A 22,652-nucleotide genomic window follows, 5' to 3' on the forward strand; every position below is an offset into this window, starting at 1 on the left:
TGTATGGTGGTTTGATTGGGTAAATAATGAAAGGCTAAGAGAGATGTGTGGAAATAAAAAGTGTTGCAGAGAGGGAAGAAGGTGTGTTGACAAGGTTTGGACATGTGGAAAGAATGAGTGAGGAAAGATTGACAAAGAGGATATACTTGTCAGAGGTGGAGGGAACAAAAAGTGAGAGACCAAACTGGAGGAGAAAGAATGGAGTGAAAAAGATTTTGAGTGGTCAGGGCCTGAACATACAGGAAGGTGAGAGGCGTGCAAGGAATATAGAGTGAACTGGAACAATGTGGTATACCAGGGTTGACGTGCTGTTAATGGATTGAACCAGGGAACATGAAACAACTGGGGTAAACCATGGAAAGGTCTGTGGGGCCTGGATGTGGATAGGGAGCTGTGGTTTCGGTGCATTACACATGACAGCTAGAGACTGAGTGTGAGTGAATGTGGCCTTTTTTTTTTGTCTTTTCCTGGCACTACCTTGCTGAAGCAGGGGGTTGTGATGCTGTTTCCTGTGGGGCAGGGTAGCGCCAAGAATGGATGAAGGCAAGCAAGTATGAATATGTATATGTTCATGTACGGGTGTTTAGGTATATACATATATGTGTATGAGTGGATGGGATATTCTTTGTCTGTTTCCTGGCACTACCTCTCTGACAAGGGAAATGGCAATCAAATGTAATAAAATAAATGAATAATATATACATCTAGGATTTTCTATTTTCAATGCAAGGCCAAGACAGCTGCAGATGGGTTATATATACCTCTTAGTGAAGGGCTGCGAAGTGGAGGCTGGAGACTGGAGCGGACTGGTCGAGGGGACATTGGCAACCGACGAGGGAAAGCAAACATGGCAGTGCTTGTCAAAAATAATGCCACTGACACCACCACAAGCCCTGTTGAGAAAGAGAAAAAAAAAAGCAGTTTTGACCTAAGAATTTTATATGAATCAATCATGGCAAAATACATAAATGAAATGTGTACCAGGAAATCAGTAAACATTCCTTAGTAAGTAGGCACAGGTTGAACATCCCTAGTCCCAAAATCTGAATGCTCCAAAATCTGAAACCTTTTGAGCAGTGACATGACAAGTGGAAAATTCCGCACCTGACCTCACTTGCCCATGCAGGGCTCTGATGCTCTGCTGGCGCCAGTTTGTTACAAACCATGGTCACCAAAAGACCTACAGCATTACTCATTGTGTTTTTGTTTATTCTCTGCTGTGTGTGAATAAGTATAAGAAAATTATTACTTATCAGAAGCATACAGATTCGGAGTCTGGAATGAAGGTGATGCCAAACAACCATACATTGTCCATATGGGCAGCTGACATTGTGATACCTTAACTTTCTGATGGTTTAGTGTTACACAAACTTTGTTGTTTCATGAATAAAATTTATCAAAAATATTGTATATTTATTACCTTCAGGCTATATGTATAAGTTGTATATGAAACAAATGGATTTTGTGTTTAGACTTGGGTTCCATCTCCAAGATATCTCATTATCTATTATCCATCATGACAAATGTGCACAACAGGATGGTATGAAAACAAATAGGTTAGAGCTGAGACATACCTCAATGTTTCGACTTTCAACTGTTTTTCTCAGGAGATACTGATTCCAGCATTCAGCGGGACTGTGTTCCCAGCAAGTGATGGTCACCTGGTCTGACGCCTTGGCATGTCACTGATTGGAATGCTTGCCCTGCTGCCTTCACCAGTTTACAGTGATCTCTGCAGCCTGATGTGACTGGCACATGAACCTAGACCTTTTGTTAACGTTGATCTTAATCCCTTAATCTAGGTAAGCTCTCACATTATCACTAAATGGTCGATGCCAAGGTAACTACAGGCAAGTGACAAACCGTTTAGTGATAGGGTCTTAAGAGCTTACCTAGAGGAAGGGATTAAGAACAATGTTAACACAAGGTCTGGGTTAATCTGCCAGTCACGTCAAACAGCGAGGATTGCTGTGAATGGGTGGAGGCAGCAGGACAAGCAAATCTGAGAGCTACAAGCCAAGTCATCTGACCAGGAGACCATCACTTGCTGAGGAACATAGTCCCACCGAATGCTGGAATCATTATCTCCTATGGAAGACCGTTTAACGGTTGAAAAGTTGAAGTATGTCTCAGCTCTAACCCGTTTGTTTCCCTACCATCCTGCTTTCCACATATCTCTTATGTATATGCAAATATTTCAAAATTTGAAAAATCCAAAATCCGAAACACTTCTGGTCCCATGCGTTTTGGATAAGGGATACTCAACCTGTAGTAGATTTTTTGCAGACCTATAATTATAAAGTTAATCTATATGCAGTTTTATATTCTTAACTACAAACAGTATCTTATGTACTGTTTCAATGCAATAATACAATCTTTAGTATATATGATGCAAAGTGGTACGTTATTTGGTAATATTCAAAGACAAGTTTTTGGTGTCTTTGATGCTTGTTAAACTTTTCAAACTCAAGCTGGCGTAGTTTATGCTTGAAATTACAAATATGGAGTGCAAAGTTTGGTGTTATAGATAAGTGACGTAAAATCAGGCTGGGTTGGTTTATTGGAAGGTCCTGATGGTTGAAACCCTGTTTGAGAGAATTTATATATTTTTCGTTAAAGATAAATGTACAGATGACAAGCAAGTTTACAAAAGTGTTCACAGAAAGTTGCAATGGGATGGAGGTCTTGAAAAGCTTGAAATATCTATAACATATAAAGAAAATACATACTAAAGGGTCTCAACCCATACAAGGCTCACGATCTTTATGAAATTTTTCCTTATGTAGTGATGATGTGTTTAGATAGGTACATTTGAAAAGCTACTTAAAATGGTTATGTCACTGGAAAAAGGTACAGTGCAAGGAGACTAAAAAGTTGTGCTGAACTACAGACAAAATAAGAATACTAAAAAGTTGTGCTGTAATACAGACCAATCTCCGTGATGAATGTGGTCTGTAAAGTGCTGTATATTGGAAGAGGAAATTGGAAAGCAAATGGATGAGTACTTGGAAAAAATAAGCAAGACAACACAGATTCAAGGAAGGAAAGTTGTGTGTACTGAGAGAACATGCTATGTTTTTGTGAAAAGAGAAGATTCAGTGGATTTTCTTTATCTGGATTGCTACAATACATATGACACTATAGCACACAAGAAGTTAGTAACGGAGCAGGATCTTTGGGCATGAACATGGGACACACTCCTTCAACAGATAGATTATAAGAAAACAAAGGATGTACATCAAAAGCACCTTATAAGAAAACAAAGGATGTACATCAAAAGCACCTTCTTGAAATAAGTTCAGGTCACCAATGAATGTTCTGTCTTGGGATCATTGCTCTTCCTAGTCTATGTGAATGACTTGCCAAAAGGTTTGGACTTCTATCTGAATACGTTTGTGGATGATGCCTAAGTAACAAAGGAAGTATGAAGCAAGGAGGCCTGCGTTAACATACATAACCAGGAAAAACTTGAGACATAGTCTGATGCATGCTTCATGAAATTCAAACCAAGTGCAAAATAATGTGAACGGAAAACACTGAAAGTAAGCCTCGATATGAATATCATCCAACAGAAGATAAGCTGCAGGAGTATGTGGGTGAAGAGACAGGGGATCAACAATATACCAAACCAGTTACCAGAGTCCCACTTTAATGGATAAATTGTCGGCCTGCAAATTTAAAAATGATTCAAATTTTTGGATAAGGAAATATTAAGCAAACTTTCCATATTCTACATTGTGCTAAAAATTAGTGTGCACTTCTTAAGCACAAAAAACTAATATAGAAGGTCCAGAGAAGGGAAACAAAGATGGTACCAGAATTAAAGAACCTGGGTGATAAGGAAACATTTGAGTACTTTATATCTATCCACCTTAGACAAGAGGAGTATGGAGTGACCTGACCACAACATTCAAGTTTTTCAACCAGTTTGATGAACATTTCTTCACAAAGATGCAAATATAGATAGAACAAGCAGAGGCATAACATGGAGGAAGAAACTTGTTACAAAAGATGTTAAGAGTACATTTATGGCATACAAGAAATGAAACTATGAAGACAGCATACAGAGATTTGAGGAGGTGTACAACATGAAGATTAAGATTGGGAGCCCTACAACAGCAGAACTCTCTCCCTGTACAGGACAAATAACTACCAGCTAGGGATAAAACCAACCGGCTACCAGAAGGGGATATTTTCACCCAGCCATCATCCAGAGACATTTGCCTAGCACATCAGCCAGGGGTACAGGTCACCCAACCATCAACAAAAGGCACTCTCACTTAGCACATCAGCCAGGGTCACACTCACCCAACCACCAGCAAGACACACACTCACCCAGCCACCGGCCAGGGACACACAAACATACAACAAACCATCAACCAAGGACACACAAACACACACTCAACCATCAACCAAGGACACTCATCCAGCCACTAACCAGGGACACCCACAAGCCACAGATACATTTACTCAGTTGCCTGCTAGGATCTAATTCATCCAGCCAACAGCTACGGACAACAATAAGTAACCACAAGCAGGGAATCACACTCAAGCAGCCATGGACATCAGTCAATCTGCCCCAAACCATTCTCACCAGTCACTAAAAAATACACTCCGGTAGGCATGAGCCAAGAACGATAATTACTTTGGCTACAGACTAGAAATACACTTACCAAACCACAAGGTAGGTACCATGTTCCCTGTACCACAAACTGGGAGCCACACTCAATGAGCCCGAAGCCAAGGACACACTTACCTATTCACTGGACAGACTGTTAAACCCTTTGCTGCACTCATCGAAGCAGGGAAGTCTCTCATTTGGGACAATACTAACCTGAACAATAATTCAGGTTGTCTTCAGACTCACCTAACCACCAGGCACCTATCCACCTTCGGTCGGTGGGGTCAATGCCGGGGTCAGCAAGAGGGTCGACGTAGAGTCTGGTGCAGAAGGAACCCAACACGAAGCCCAATGTCGGTCCCAGGATTCGCACTCCACTCGTCACAGCTGTGGAGAGATTTGAGTTCACTCTTCAGAAGGTGGGGAGATAAGGTAGGCTATGAAAGGATACTGTAAACACTTATGTTAATGTTTGTACGATATGGGCAGTACAAGTATGCTTAGGAGAGATGAGGGGTGTGCAAATCCATTCAACCACTCCAGGTAGCAACACAAACTGCATTCTAGTGGTGCCAGGAAACCCATCAAGTGTGTACTGTTTTTAGAGACAGCTATGAATGTGCATTGACCATGAAGAGGCAACTGTGATCGTGTGCTGGCTGAAGAGAGGCAGTGACCATTGTGTACTGATTGTAAAGAGATGGCTATTACCAAGTATTGGAGAGAGAGAGAGAGAGAGAGAGAGAGAGAGAGAGAGAGAGAGAGAGAGAGAGAATTACTGCGTACTAGCTGTGGAGAGAGAACTATCACTATGTACTGACTGCGTTGAGATAACTATCACTGGGCATTGTCTGCGGAATGAGACAACTATCACTGTGTACTGGCTGTGGAATGAGACAGGTATCACAGTGAAATGGCACTGGAAAAATCCAAACTGTGTTGAGACAATGTACACCATGGGAAGGGTAATGTTACCCATGAAAAGACAATGTAGGGTGAAAGGAGATAACCAATTTGTGGAAAGACAATACGAGGTACCGAGAGGAGATATAGACTCCAGGAAGAGTACAGGATGTTGGAAGACATGTTAGGCTGTTGGAAGGCTATAAAGGCACATGGACGACAATGTAGGCTGTTGGAAGACGATATAAGCTGTTGGATGCTAATGCTGGCTGTTGGAAGACTACAATTTGCAGGGTGTTGGACGACAATGTAGGCCTTGGAATTCCAGGCACATACGAAATTGGAAGGCAATTTAAGGTACAGGATGTGGAATAAGAATGTAAGGTGCTGGAAGGAAATGTTAGTCGTTGGACGAAAATGTAGGGTGTTTGGAAGACAATCCTGACTGTTGGCAGATAATGTAGGCTGTTGGAGGACAATGCAGGATAAGATGAAATCCTCAGAAAGACAGCAGCAGTGAGGATTTGTATGCATGATACCCATATTCTATGAAGGCTATGGGGAGATAATATTCTCTGCACAGACTGTGGGGAGATACTGTGTACAAGCTATGGGGACATAACTCTAGAGTACACTTTGAGGGCATAACTTAGTTTGTATCCACAATGTCAATATAATTTACTGTGTGCAGACAATGAGGATATATCTTAATGTGGATAGACAAATGAGATATAATGCATCACAGACAATTAATGGTGAGCTAATTACACGTACGTATACAATGGGGAAGTCAGTGGTGGCCTTAGGGGATGGCAAACCGAGCATAGGCATGGGGCCCCCAAACTTTAGAATCCTCTTGAATTTTTGTACAATCTGAACCAATTTCTATATTAGTATAATCAATACTATATTAAGGTACTTTCCCTGTAGTTTCGCGTGACGGGCAAAGTAAAAAACAAAATGTGGAACACGCTTAGATCATCAATATTAAGACTGAGAGGGGCCCCAATGAACTCAGTTGCCCATGGCCCTAGAGATTCTTTGGCAACCTCTGGGTATATAACTAACTGATTGGGTTATAGGGAAATAACTTTCCATGAGCAGGATCTTCTTTAATTACTTGCATCATGTCACAGAGACAAGAGACGTAGCATCAAGCGTCCCAACAATACCCAACGTTATGAAATACACCACTAAGTGTTCCAGCAACGAGACCCAACAACACCTACAGTCACGAGATCCAGCGGCACTCGACATCACGAGTCCTAGCAACCTCCACAGTCACGAGACCCAGCGGCACTTGATATCATGAGCCCTAGCAATCTCCACAGTCACGAGACCTAGCGGCACTCGGCATCACGAGTCCTAGCAACCTCCACAGTTCACGAGACCCAGCGGCACTTGACATCAGGAGCCCTAACAACCTCCACAGTCACGAGACCTACGGCACTCGGCATCACGAGTCCTAACAACCTCCAGTCACGAGACCCAGCGGCACTCGGCATCACGAGTCCTAGCAACCTCCACAGTCACGAGACCCATCGGCACTCTGCTTTACAATATCCATCTACACTTGTCTTAGCAACATCCACCACAACGAGTTCCAGCAACATCCAGTTACTACCTCGGGTTCTGACAACCTCCGTCGTCTCTAGTACCAGCATCATAAGCTCCAGCGACAAAACACCAAGCCCAAAACGCCCAGCACTAGCGTTCCAGCACCGACATCCGGGGAAATATCGAGCATAAGCGTCCGATGAAAATCCAGCACCAGAATCACTGCCAAGTCCAACACCACCAACTACCATGCGTCTCCCAGCAACTTCCCGCGCGAACCTCAGGCACGATTATCGTGAACACCACTCCTCCTGCATCGACTTACAATTCATGTCACTAGGGGACGTTAGGATCAGAGGGGCCAGTGCCCTTTGAAGGATGTATTTATGCGGCAACGACATGCTTTCCTTCAGCAGTGTCCTCCCCCTACAAAAAAAAAAAAGGGGCTACGCCAATGCAACATCCCCAGCACCTTGTAGATGCCCAAGCAACACTTGCATGCACTACGTGGCAAGAGACGTATGCATGCAGGAAGCAAGAGCCTGGGGTCCGGCAACATGAAGGCCAGGCTTGCAGCAACGTCAAAGACAGTTGGCAAGCCAATCACCAGACAAACGCTATACCGCTCACTCAACGATCAATATCGGCAGCGAACATTATTAATTTATCAATATAAAAATACGATACAACAACCGACACATTTGGGCCAAAGCTGTTACACGCCTGGCAACAGCTACCACCAAACCCCCTGAACCCAAACATCTTAGGGAAGACCGTGTCAATGACTATCACTTTATTACACAAACAGGCAATATATATATATATATATATATATATATATATATATATATATATATATATATATATATATATATATATTAACTTAAATTTGAAGCAAAGTTGTTCTCACCATCAAAATAACTAAAAATTTACTGTCCGATGCTAGTAAAAGGTATTTCTAATTGTCACAGAGAAAGTGATCAACGGCGGGAACCGATAAAGCACGGAGTATTATTTTAGTTTTTCGAACTTCCGTCAGAAGACACAATGGAGTACTGTTCTTGTATAGGTTAAGCTGATTAACCCACAAATAAGTTGGTAACAATAACTAACCCCTCCCCCTGAGGAAACGAAATGGGAATTGCTTTGACCAGGGAAAGTGTGCGGTCACAAATCCAACCCTAACCTAGCCCTAAACCAGGGGTTTCCAACCTCCGTAACACTTCTCACCTCCCTTAACCAAATTCAGCCCCAAAACATCACAAAAGAAACCACAGAAAAATATATAAATCCACTTATTATGGTCAGCATTAACTACTACAGGACAAAGCCTCCTCCCGTTCTTGCTTTGCATACTTCACTATCTCGTGCGACGGTATAAAAAATTCCCTGCAACGCTCGCAATTAGCGATGGCTGGAAATAAATGAGATACTTCGTAAGACCACCAGAGACATACACACTAGCTTTCATCCACGGAATAGTTAAGTATGATATTCCCCGAGAATATATATATATATATATATATATATATTTTTTTTTTTTCCATACTATTCGCCGTTTCCCGCGTCAGCGAGGTAGCGTTAAGAACAGAGGACTGGGCCTCTGAGGAAACATCCTCATCCAGCCCCCTTCTCTGTTCCTTCCTTTGGAAAAAAAAAAAAAAAAAGGCAGAGGGGAGGATTTCCAGCCCCCCGCTCCCTTCCCTTTTAGTCGACTTCTACGACACGCAGGGAATACGTGGGAAGTATTCTTTCTCCCCTATCCCCAGGGATATATATATATATATATATATATATATATATATATATATATATATATATATATATATATATATATATATATAATGTCGAGAAGAAACAAATCGAAAAAAGTGATCAGCCGGTGTCTAGTCATTAAAGTACCCACTACGTAATCCGATTGCTCTTATAAACTCAATCGTGAGCGTTTAAAACATCTAAGAGTTTCTCTGCTCCTTTAGTCATCCTGCGAATTTTCTATTTCTAATTCTTGCTCACTGAAAAGATTATGTATGAATCAACTCTAGCTTCTTCCAACTTTTATGGACGATCTTCGAAAGGTCCGTCTATACGGAATATCCTCTCTACAACTTCTACCCTTTTTTCACCGACACACACACACACACACACATATATATATATATATATATATATATATATATATATATATATATATATATATAAATCCATCGTTCCGGTGCAGTAACGAAAAATGGAACGCCACCGTCCGTCCACTCTTGCCTGACAGAAAAATAAAGAAAAGTTGAGCGCACCAACGCGTCCGGACATGACAGTACGAGTGAAATACAGATCGATATATCCATAGAGTTTCACACAGCTCTATGAATAAACATAAACAATATCTGATTTCTGACACCCTAAAGTAGAAAAAAAATAGTTTAATACATAAAAGTACAACTACTTCCCTTAATGCTGCGACATGGTCGTACATAGGATAGGCTATTTCCCATACGGTACGACACCGTTGTAAGCAAATCTTACAGAAGGTGGCAAAAACTCCAACTATATTTAATAGTTTGCGAAAAAAAAAAGGGGGGGGGAGGTGTAACGAATGACGATGTTAATACTATCATCTTCATGTCAACATAATTTTTACAAGCCGAACGGTTGTAGGAGAGGCATATTCTGCTAACATACTGGACACTGTATACACAATTCTGCTCTATTAGTTGATGCTCGGGTGATCAGAATGCTGCTAGGGTCATCCAAAATTCTTTGTTAGGAGCAGAACAAAGTCAACGTTCTGGTCTTATTCAAGGCCCCAGCGCCGCTGGATGCAGAGAGATTTTATCATTTCCAGTCTTTAAATTTAGAGGCATACGAGATGGATATTGTGATCTAGCCTGGTCGAAATCCAGGACGGAGCGACAAAGCCTGTAATGGCGCTTCAAGTTCGCCAGTGACGTACAGACAGATGTGATGGTTAAATTTAATAGCATGGCCATTATTTCTTACTGATGGCCATCCATGAAGAATCTCTGAACCCTCCCCCCAAATCGAGATGTGAACACTACAGTCTCCCGAGGGAATTCAGAGTGGAAGACTTTGCATTTGTCCCACACACGAGAACCTTGGTCAGCAGTGTGACCCGGGCGGAGGAAATGATCGACACCAACACAGCCTCTGATCCATTGCAATCGTTACCGATCAATGAATGATTAACTACAATTACCTCCTGCTTCAATAGCTAAGGCCAATATTAGCGGGTGTTTCCAACGACTGATCACAGTGATTTGCCAATGGGTCAAAGGTCATCACCTCCTCTCGGTGATGACAAGACCCATATATTGGGCTGGCTCAGCGACGGTCATTGATAGAGGAAAGCCAAAGTGAACAGACAGTTCGAACCATGTCACGAGGATGAGGTTGACGCAAGGAGTGGCAGCAGCAGCAGCCACGTTTCCACTGCTGTGTAACACTGAACTTACACCGAGCAACAGAACTAACTTCTGCGAAGGATGTCGTCTACGTCATTTAGATGAGATTTAGAAAACACACGTCTGACTCAAAGTAAATCTTAAGTTTTTGAAAAATGATCTTCCCAGACAAGTTTCCAGCCTCATCTCATATACCACACGCAAGACCAACTGATCCAGGCACGATTCCTAATCTTAACAAAAGGAATGTGATACTCCAGTTTTCCCGATATTTTACAAAGTCTTATCGGGACTCTGTCATAAGCTACCTTAAACCTATACTTCCAACTATCTTAACCCTTTGGCGGTGGAGAGAGAGAGAGAGAGAGAGAGAGAGAGAGAGAGAGAGAGAGAGAGAGAGAGAGAGAGAGAGAGAGAGAGAGCTATAACATTATAATTCATGGTACATGATAGTGAGTGACCTTCATAGAAATGACTCATATATTCAACCCTAATGATTTATGGAATAAACACAGTCCTAATCATAAAGGATATTCCCAGCTCCATTGTCACTAATGTCTTCTGAATCAACATAATTCAGCAAAAACATTCCCCATAATTATCAACATAAAAAATGAATATGTATATATATCCCTTAGGAACGGGGGAAAAAATAATACACCAAATGTGTCCCGCTTCGAGGGGCGGGAGGGGGTTTGAAACACTCCATTCCTGAATTATCACATTGCAAAAGAATGAAGATAGGAGAGCCAAGCCAGACTTTTCCTGTCCTGTCCTATCAGTTGGTCCTGGCGCTATCTCGCGAAGGCGGGAAACTACGAACAAGTATGATATATACATACATATATACATATATATATATATATATTCCTATGAGTCCACGGGGAAAATGAAACACGATAAGTTCCCAAGGGCACTTTCGTGTAATAATCACATTATCAGGGATAATCACATGTTTACCAAATGGCGTCCTAGCTTCGTCTCTTCGATGTATATCAACTGACTTATATTTCTCTCTTGTGTCTCCCCTGATGATGTGATTATTACACGAAAGTGCACTTGGGAATTTATGTTTCATTTTTCCCGTGGACTCATAGGAATATCTTGATCATGCGCAAAATTGTGATCCTTTCCTACACACACACACACACACACACACACATATATATATATATATATATATATATATATATATATATAAACATTATGCCACATCAATATTCGGCATCCCATCATTCATCATTTTTCTATAAATCCCATGATAAAAACTGACCTTCAAAATCTAATAACGAATATATAAATGCCATCACTATAATACCCACACCTACCTCCCTCTACCTCATTCAGACATCACATGCAAGTATACTGTGAGGTGTGACAATGTGCAGTGAACTTCCCACTCCCAGAATAATAATAATTTGGAGTAATAATCATGACTGAGGTGTACCCACCCTTCAGACGCATTTACTCCAGTAACTGGTCAATGATACTCCACACCACCCTAAAATTTATTTGATATTCACCACCTTCGCAAAGCTGAAAAAAAAAAAAAAACGTGATAATAATGTCTAAAATATCTAATGTAAAGGACGGGGTTTTGTCAGGAGGTAGAGCCCAGTGTAACAGTACACACACACTTACAACGCAATTCATCATTCCTGAGTAGCATTTATATTTGGTAATGATGGGCCACGATATAATACGATATTAAAGCCAATATTATACCAAAGTTCACCAAATCTATCGAACCTTGAGGCCGTCTGGTAACAAGTTCCTCTTCTGGTCCGAGAGATCCACTCAACACCTCACTACTGACATGTTAACCGTACATCAACAGCAGCAGCAGTACTCTGTTGCCAACCGTAAAACCTAAAAAGGCTGCAATTGGGTCACCAAGCTCTCTCTCTTCTGCTCAATCTGACCCGGCCACCATAAACCAGGTCACTGTACTACAATCCATTTTCATGGATACCTACAAACACGAAGAAAATCCGAAGAGTTTCTTGCATGTTTTGAGGCTCTTATGAAAATCCACGTACGGTAATGTCATCAGGTCAGGATGAACAACTTTCTTCATTTAATATTCTACCGTGTGGCGTGTCAGACCAGGAAGCCCCCCCACCATGCCTGGGAGCCACAGGAGAGCCTAGTTTCCGAGAGAGAACTTGGAGTGTGACCTCAGTCGATGCAAGTGAGGAAGGTTAATGCCGCACACTATTTGACCTTAAGTTCTCCCCCACATGTGATAAATGCAAATGAAAAGTTCACCATCAGGTAGCGACACTAACATAAAATCCTTCCCGGTGAAAATCGCTGAAACTGTGAAGAAATATACGAAAGAAAGATCCAATTGAGCGACACTCGCTCAGCTGGGGGTGACGCTGTGGGTCCTGGCGGGAGCCCTTGGCCTACATGGCTGACCTTGCCTTGCATGCAACACCCGGGTTAAGGTGCCTCGTCTGCATGACATGCCTCAAACGTGGTTATGAATCTGTGAAATAAAGACTTTCAAAGCCAGCACTTTGGCAAGGAGCTTTAGTTACCTCATCATTAGTAAACCATTCTTCGGCGATCTATTAAAGAAAATAACTAAATGCATTAGTTCATGCTGGAGGCACTGCCTGTTGTGGGACAGCAATAACCACTCCAGCTCATCATGGTGCTTCAAACAATGAAATCATAGATCAGCCTGGTTACTCGTTTCGCTTACTACCAAGGTAACTGCTGCTTCTAACATCTCTCCATGCAAGGATTCCCCCCTCCCCCAGGTGCACAACATGCGACTACGCTGCAACCTTTACAAATGACAAACGCTCACGTCTCCCACTTCAAAAAAACAGAGAAAAGCATGATCAGTTCTGAATAATACCACAGCTTTTCACAATATTTTCCTCGGCAGGAGACAAGCTCCATAAAGACGATCTTGCCAGGGGGATGTGGAAAGCCTCGCGCACACACCGTCTGCCGCCGCGCCACACATCACTCCCAGACAACCACGTACCTCAATATGACACAGTGTGTCCCATCCTCATCACGGCAGACCTCGCTCTACTGCTGTCTGCCACAATTTTTTTTTTCTTCTAGGAAGTTATGATGAATGTAACTATGATGTGAGGGGTTCACAGCGGTAGTTAAACTTAAGAGAATTTCAAACCTATCACTTATTCCAACATAGGTCAAGGTCCACACACACACACACACCAGTGTAACAAACGTACACCTAAGACCAAACCTTAATCAAGTTTTACAGACGTTCCTTTGTAATGAGGCCCAAGATGGCTGGCAGTAAACATAAAGCCCTCAGTCACTCCAGGATATACATGAATATGTTTCAACACACACACACACACACACATATATATATATATATATATATATATATATATATATATATATATATATATATATATATATATATATATAATATAATTGAATATTTCGTGGAGAGTATATGGGAACATGCAAAACCCAAACGGTCTTAGAATGTACAAGAAAGAACACCTCGACCATCCGCCAGTCATGATTCTCTGAGCACCAACTTCAAACAAGGCATCATGCTGAACACAACCATCCAACTCCACTCACTCTAGACTTAAAAGAACGGAATACCTTTAACAGCTGAATGTGTCCTTTACTTACAAGAGATCATACTAATTCTTAAAAGGACAAATGCAAACTCCTGCAACCTTGTCTAACCTCATCAGACCAACAAAAATTCCCAATGAAGAATGTACATCAGCGAGTTTTCCTAGAAACCGACCTTGACTCAATGATAAACAAAGCGAGGCTGGGTGTGGCCTACCAAATATTGTTATCGATCGCTGCCTCTCCGGCTGTCATCATGTGATTGTCATTCCTCGCTGCCTGCCTGCCTGATGGGTGGGTGCCCCAGCCCTGGACACTGCCTGGCCACGTGACTGGCATACTGTCCTCCACAACTTAATATCGTTAACATTAACAACGGCCATGGCTTTTCTTTCGTACGTTTGATTTACCAACACTGACCTGCGTTCCTGCAACCAAGCTCCTCCTTTAGGGCGTTCAATGTTTTTTTTTTTTTTTCTAAACCAGTAGTGACCGACATGACATTGGCAAAACATCTTAGATGAAAAGAACGTTAAGCTATGAGAAAGAGAATAAAGAAATCACTCAAGAGTTCCTCGTGTCCCTGTAGACATAACGCAATTGTAGAGAGGTTACAGGAAACTATGATAAAATTCCTTAGCTTCATTATTCGTGGAAAGACATGAGTAGTATCATACCGGCCGATCCTCGTGTGGCGCGTCTCCAACAAAAACAGTGGGAAGCGACACACGGAGACAGCTCACGAGTGCATTTTTATCTTTTATGTTGGCCGAGACGCCACGGGCACCTGTAAGCCCTAATCAAAGCTATCTCATTAAAGCTATTCATATACACCTAGCGTGAGCCAGGTACCCATTTCATCGACCGACCCCTGGGCATGGATGAACATCTGGGTTGACTGTGGATCGACTGCCGCAACCAGGATTCGAATCTTAAGCGCTCGACCCTGGGCGGCTCGTGAATGAGTCACGGTCAGGAACGCTAACTGCCACACCGCAGTTAACTTAAAATCTTAGTTTTACCATCACATCCATACCACATCATACGCTGAGAAAGCAAGCCTCTCCAGTTTCACCAGACTGGAACAATCAGCTGTTCAACTACGGCTAAATTTCAGTCTCTGAGGTGGCTCACAGCAAGGACACTTCGGGCGCTGAGCAGCCTCGCTATACCATGGCTCTGAGAAAAAAAATACATTTTCTTACAAAGAAAAAAAAATATAAACGACTCAAAACAAGAACAAAATATCTGACCACTTCTCATTTCTGGCACGAATGAGTCTGTAACGCTACTCTAGGTCCAGGGCCGATAAGAGAGACGAGGGAGATGAAGCAAGTGTGGAAAAACAGACAACCATCCATCCTCCTCCTCTTACGATTATCCTACTGAACCATATCCAAAACTCGACTTTCGAAACCGTGCACTCACCAAACCACGAGCCACGTTCAACAGAAACACCCCTAGCGAGCCACATTTACTGTGACATCACGAAACCTAGTGCAGCAATAGGACTCATGAGAGGGTGAACGACCATCTGTTAATTGCCAGTTACGTGCTAATTGCCGGTTCCAGAGCGGCCTCCGAGGGTGTAATCACGGTGAGGCTGGAGTGATGGCCTGGACCCAGCCAAGGCTCCACCAACACTACAGCCATATTACAAAATATTTGAATATTCGTTTACCAAACAGAAACTGATATTTCAAAAGAATTTCCAACAAATATTTAGAAAACTCTTTATCGTAATTCTCGCAATTTCACACGCTTCTGAAAACGAATGTATTTCATACATTGATCCAAGAGTGAAATAGTTTGATTACAACTAGCGGACTATTATCTGTAAAGCAGCAGAGCCCAACTAATCACTGGCCAGTAAAGAGAGGCAGCCGACAAAAGGCTAATTCGGCCTCGCTTCAACATCTCAGATTTTTTTTTTACACATCTCTGATGTATTTCAAGTTACATGAGCGAGGCGAGACACATGGCGCAGTCAGTCCGTCAGTGCGTGTTTATATATATATATATATATAATATATATATATATATATATATATATATATATATATATATATATATATATACCCAAGTCTTCATGTGCAACCGTCTAGTCTGAACGTCTCAATGTGGCAGAATCCCTGTAGGTGTTTCCTGCTTCCAGTCTCCAGTAGGATGTCTGTCTGTCTGTCCGTCTACCGACTAGTGTGCATGATACTATGACAAATTGCTTCTATTTCCGTCATCACTGTTAGCGTTGTACTATCTACTTCTGTTCGGGTACAGAGTACATATCTGACTCTACTTTTTAATGTTCCACATTCTTACATGCATGTTTCCTGACGATACATTTCCACGTATGTCGTATTGCGTTTATCTGCATCTATACATATATATATATATATATATATATATATATATATATATATATATATATATATATATATATATATGTCTGCGGAGCTATTTCAGCGCGATCCCACGGTCTTACATACACACACATATATATTCCTATGAGTCCACGGGGAAAATGAAACATAAGTTCCCAAGTGCATCTTCGTGTAATAATCACATCATCAGGAGAGATACAAGAAAGAAATATACGTCATTTGATAGTCAACGAAGAGACGTAGCTAGGACGCCATTTGGTAAACTAGTGATTATTTAAGACAGACAACGGTGGTAGAAAAACACAGGATGGAGCTCGAGTTTTAAGTTTCGACGTACAGCCTTGTTCATTCAGACTAACAAACACGAGAGGAGAATCCATAGTATAAATGGAGAACAAACTTGTATCTCGCCGGCCGTTCATACGGGTCGTATGCCGTATATCATGGTTCAACACCACTCGTGATGACTCATCGCTGCTCGCATCGATCCCTCATCACCTATAGTATCAAGACTCATCATCTATAGTATCGACTCATCAGCACCAGCACCAGGACTTATCGCTGCAAGTACGCAACACCGACAGTGTCATGACTCCGTCACTGCTGACACAGACTCATCAATGATCACTTAAGGTCGTGACTCATCATCATTGGTATCCTAAGCCACAGGATAAGACTCATCACCGCGGCTTGCCATCACCAGTGCCAATACATCAGCATCAACAACACGAACGTTTTCATCAGCACCATCACAATTATCATTACAGATCACGACTTATCGTATTTCTCCGTACACCATTTCCCCCTCAAGATCACTCATGCTGTTCTCAATTCCTCCTTTGTAATGCTTTCTTACCTCCCGATCATCAGTATGCCTGTTTAATAATTCATTATTGTGAGGCGCTTGTATCATCACAGTCTTACTCTTAAGTCGTTGTCTTTCATACAGTTTTACGCTTAGATTATCGTACTGGATAATATCCTATTGCTAAATTATTGTATTGTCAGGCTTACCGTTAAATAATCGTATTCGCGTTTCTTTTTAACGAACTGTAATCAGCTTTTACTGCTGACTGTATTTATCAATCTACCAAATTACTGAACGTGTTATTGTTAAATGTCAAGTCTTTCCCCGTTACTGTTCACAGATCATACCTGTTGTTTTACCATTAAAAGACTGTCTTTGTCAGTCCTGCCATTCAGTCTGTGTCTAAGTCTAACTAGTATATGTATTTGTCATTCTAGCCATCAAATGACTATGTATCAGTCTATACAATAAATATATTTGTTAGTCTTATCAAATGATTGTAGTGATCAGTCCTGCCGTTAGGTGTATGCATTAATCATTATTCTACTTTATAAAATGTTTCCCAGTCAGGTACTACACTTCTAAGTATCCACTTATATTTCCAAGTCTGCTTAATGCTCTGTATGCACCTCAATCGTTCTCCTATGTCTACTGGATCAATAGTTTACAGGGCAGCACACACACACACACACACACCACACTGGGAAAAGGAGACTAAACATAACTGGTATAGCCCGGCCTAAGCTTTCGAAGTTGGGTTTGTGCCGAAGCTTTCCAAACATGGCTACATGTCTACTACAACTACCGGTGGGAGACCATCTTTTAAGACTGTATGAGAAGCCTGCTTTTTTTTTTTTTCATAACATAAATCATCTGAAGAGATTTGACGAACCAGATTGGGTTATTCAGTGCAGGTGATGAGGGCCACCGTCTGAGGTGGTGCAACAGGTTTACGACACAAGCCCCGGCCCTGGGATGGGAGAACGACGGTGCGATCTCTGGGTATGATGGTCTGGCCTTTGTTAAGACCCTGTGGGGTCTAACCTTCGTGCTTAAAGGTTGCACTGTCGCACTCAGGGTGGTAACTACAAGGATACCGGACTGAGGGGAACAACCCCTAGTCACGCGAGGATAAAGGCCCATGGAACCAAGTTCCTTAAACGTGATAAGAAACCTTTCTTAGTCGTCCGTGTTCTCAAAGACATCTGAGCAAATATCCTGGACGTCTGTCTTGACGTTATACAAAGATGATCTTCCAACAACCCTGGCTGTATATGGTATCCTACGTCACACACAGATGTACAGCGTAAACTATAATTTCTCTTCCTTCAATAAAAAAGCTGAATAGCACATCCTTCCAGATCGGCCATTCTTCCAAGGAGTATACCAGAAGCAATACTGGTCTGGGAGGCAAACTAGGTTTATACAATCTGAATGTGGGTGGCAACCTGGGTCTGGGTGGCAATCTGGATCTGGGTGGCAACCTGGTTCTGGATGATAATGTGGGTCTGGATGGCAATCAATCTGAATGAGACTGGCAACCTTGGGTGTAGTAGATAGCAGCCAAGTCTGGACTGCGAAGGTTTGAGATCCTCTTAGACATATCGGGGGTCCAACGCTGAACAGACAACACCAGGAAACGAGGCTCAATTTCCGAGAAGGTGGACGAGTACTGGCAGACACACATGCGACAGGTGTGAGCCAAGTGTGAGAGGTAGAGGGGTACAACATGTGCGTCCCGCATCAATAAACAAGGCGGACAAGGTCGGAGCCCACACCTGTTGGACGTGGCCAGCTACCTGATACTAACCACCTGGTCTGCTGCCAACTATTAACTACTATCCTCAACCCATCTCCTAATGCACTAAATACTATTGCTTTCCCTGACAGTCCTCACCATCCAGCCTCCTACCCACCAAGACATATACAGCTATCCAGAGTCACCTAATCTTCAATTCGCTGTCAGCTTGCTGGCTAACCATCTCCTCGTAGCCTTCCCTCTCTTTCATCAATAATTCTGCTAACAAACCCCAACTAGACTCTTTCCCATGACCACTACGCACGCAGCTGCCCACCACCATGTGGCCTCGCAGCCACCACCCTACACGATATTCATCATCACGTCCTGTGTACTTCGCTGTCACCAAATATCCTGATGTTTGGTAGAACAAATATATCTCACTCTATGAATGCAGACAGTATAGTAAATACACAGGACTAGCTACAGCCAAACAAGCTCAATACATAAAGCAGAGTCTTGTTTATCTACGAACGACTATTACATTGAAGAAACTGTCTTGCTATGATAAAAGGAACTCCTACAATGTGCCAATACCTGGACGGAAGAGACACCATTCACTCGCATCATCTCTTCAACGTGTGTTACTTGAGGCGTGAGGCAGGTGGAGGTTATAAGAAAGAAATCCCTCCCCGCTCCCTTAACCAAACCATTACCACCAGGTACTCCAGTTTACTCCCCCACAGTAACAATAACCCCTTGAAGATCTCTCTCTCTCTCTCTCTCTCTCTCTTTGAATCGTCTGTATTCATTTCTACACTTGCCACCACTAATGAGCGAGTTTCTGATTTATCTTCCATTATCACAAACAGCTTCGAGAGGAACCCAGGGGTCTGTAGCTGTTTGATCCAATTCGCCAGCACGACGCGACGGTACGAACCCTGAGCACGACTGTACGACCCTTGTGTGTGACGCTGTATGACCTGGTCAGGAGCGTCTTCCTCGAAGATCAGGTCAGGTGAGAGCTTTCCCCATACAGCTAGCACGGACACAACCTGACTGGCCAACGATGAAGAAATCGTTGGCAGACAATAGACTGTCCGTTGGTGAAACAGTACAGGACGACAGGGATAATATCATCTACTCCCGTTACGTGGGCGGGACACTTAGTCAACAGCATCCTATATCTCAAACGGCCAGGGTTTAGGAGTCAAGCTTCACGAATGACGTCAACAAAAAGTACGTCAATAATGAAAGGTAAACAAGACTGATACGGAACTTGTTCCCAGAAATGGGATGGAACTGCAGTGGAAGCGGTGGCAGAAAGTACTAGTAACAACAGCAAGTACGAAACAGTCCTCTGGTCAACGGTTGCTGTGTTAATGATGCAGCACGTACCAGACGTGGCACGCAGTGATAACATGGCCAAAAGAGTCGGTACCCAGAGCGAACTTTCAGTATTTAAAAATGAACAAACGAGTTTGTACGTATACTCGTATGTGTGTACAGGTACAAGTGTGTTTGAATATGCTAGGGTGTGTGTGTGTGTGTGTGGGGCATGGTACAAGTGTGTGGGCAAGGTCGGGAGTACCAAGGCCGGGTGTACACCTGTGTCACCACCACCAGGTAAGGAGTCGCGTGACCGTTGCCCTAGCCTACCCCCCACTCCACTTCCCCGTACATTCATCATGTAACACTAATGCCGTCCCATCCACGAGGAAAAAAAATTATGAGTAAAAACTTCAGTACACAAGACGCACCTGCACTTCCACACCCCTTCAGGGTTAGTAAAAACCTGGGCAAGCAGAGCTGGGAAAAGTTAACTAAAAGAAAAAAAAAGAAGTGATTTCCAGGATGTTTTATGGAGAGAAGTCTGTCAGAAAGGCCTCAGTGGAGCTATATCTACCTACCCACGTTCCTCTACGCTAGATCAATGCAGTTAGTACTTATAGCCAACACACTCAGCGAAAGACCGCAATATCTTTCGTAAAGAACTGGGTAGATTTTGTGACATGAGCAAAAACGAAATAGAATAAAAAATTGTATACAGTTCATTTATCTTGTTGTCACTTTTACCTATAGTAAGTTAAGGTGGATATAAACATGAGTGTGGCTGGTGACTCACCGAAGTAGATAGGAGTCTCACGGTTGGCAATGTTGTCGTCGATGTAGGGGATACCCAGGTTGTAGGCCGCTGTCTGGCCGATACCTATGCCCAGCAGCGACAGGAAGAAGATGGCTAGGACTACGTGGGTCTTGCCGTCCGGAGAATCACAGTATTTGAAATCGAGCAGCCCCTCTTCAGGCCCGTCCAGCACTCCTATGGAAGAGAGCGTGGCGTTTAGGGCCTCGCTCGTGCCCCTGGTTCCTGGCATTTTACAGATGTTGGCGCTGGCCAGGGGACTCTCCTCCGACGGCGTCGTCTCCAAGTGCTTCCTCAACAGCTCCGGGCCAAACAAGAAGTGCGGGAGGGCACTGAGAAAGGCGCAGAAAGCGAAGAGGATCATTCCCCAACCTATCCACTTGGGTCTATGTCCCTGGCCGCCGTAATAGGCCAGCAGAAGGGCACCACCAATTTGTCCCATTTCCGTAGCGCTCATGATAATTCCCGTAGTCTTACTCTTTAACTGAAACAACTTTTCAACAGTAGTGAGCACACTAACGAAGTAAGTGTAAAACATCCCTTGAAGCACCGACGTTAACGAAAACACAATGAGGAACATTTGTTTGGTGGCTAAGCGTTGAACCCAACTTGGGGAGCACCATCGACCCAGTCCACACACGAATTCCCCTTCGCCCACTTCCTCCTCCTCCTCCTCTTCCTCCTCCGTGACAGCCTCCTCCATGGCCGCCATCTTCTTCACCACCACACCGTTCACCTTCCTGCGTCCCACCTCGCCGTTGGTGGTGAGTGGGGCCGTGTCCTCTGTCGCCCCCCACCTGCTGTGCTCACTGTGGCCGCCCGCCACACAGGGAGGCCGCGAGGTGCCGTTAACTGCCGCAGGTGCAGAGGGCGGCGGAGTTTGGTGTGTGGGGGCGCGGGACAGGAAGGAATGGTCGTGCTGTGAGGCTGCCGTAGTTGTCTCTACGCTGGCTGCTGGCGCGCCGCCCGAACAACTGTTATCATCAGGTACAAGAGACGAGGACGACGGGATCGGGTCCTGGCCACGCTCTACACACTTTCCCCCAACTTCGCTACCACCTTCTGCAGCAGCGCTGTTCAGAGAGTCGCAATTTATCCCCACTATGGGACTTTGAGACTTGCCTTCTCCGCTGGATGATTCTGCTTGTGGGTGGGTGGCGCCCGGGTGGCTGTGTGTGTGGTTATGGGCGTGACTAGGGGCGTACGGGGATGGCGTGGGCGTGGAGAGCGGGAGAATGGGTGGGTCGAGGCCGGCCACGTGGTCGGTCACGGCGAGGCGCTGTTGTTGCTGCTGGGGCTGGGGCAGCTGGTGGTGGTCCCTCCCCGCGCCGGGCTCCCACCGCCCCGTCCACCCGACCATGGCGCCTCCTGTAATGACAAGATCCAGTTAAAACCACGGAAGCAACACCAACAGACACGACAAATCGAGATCAAAATGATGTTCCTAAAACAAACACATTATTATAAACCTTAAAAGCAATTCTGCGTACAGTGCCACAA

General features: G+C 43.4%; 1 protein-coding gene across 15 annotated transcripts in view; it reads right to left on the reverse strand.

Annotated features, from left to right (window-relative positions):
• Oatp74D (Organic anion transporting polypeptide 74D) overlaps positions 1 to 22,652 on the reverse strand; it is a 494,863-nt gene that overhangs the window by 55,454 nt on the left and 416,757 nt on the right. For all 15 annotated transcript variants that reach the window (XR_011714762.1, XM_071679231.1, XM_071679230.1 and 12 more), the window contains 3 exons: positions 21,135 to 22,520; positions 4,868 to 5,008; positions 762 to 893 (listed from right to left, as the gene is read on the reverse strand). Coding sequence is in view for 14 of the 15 variants with exons in the window: in XM_071679231.1 (XP_071535332.1) it covers positions 762 to 893; positions 4,868 to 5,008; positions 21,135 to 22,512 (1,651 nt within the window). In the remaining variant the exon portion in view is untranslated. The remainder of the gene's footprint in view (positions 1 to 761; positions 894 to 4,867; positions 5,009 to 21,134; positions 22,521 to 22,652) is intronic.

This window comes from Panulirus ornatus, chromosome 29 (assembly GCF_036320965.1).
Source record: "Panulirus ornatus isolate Po-2019 chromosome 29, ASM3632096v1, whole genome shotgun sequence".
Classification (NCBI taxonomy): domain Eukaryota; kingdom Metazoa; phylum Arthropoda; class Malacostraca; order Decapoda; family Palinuridae; genus Panulirus; species Panulirus ornatus.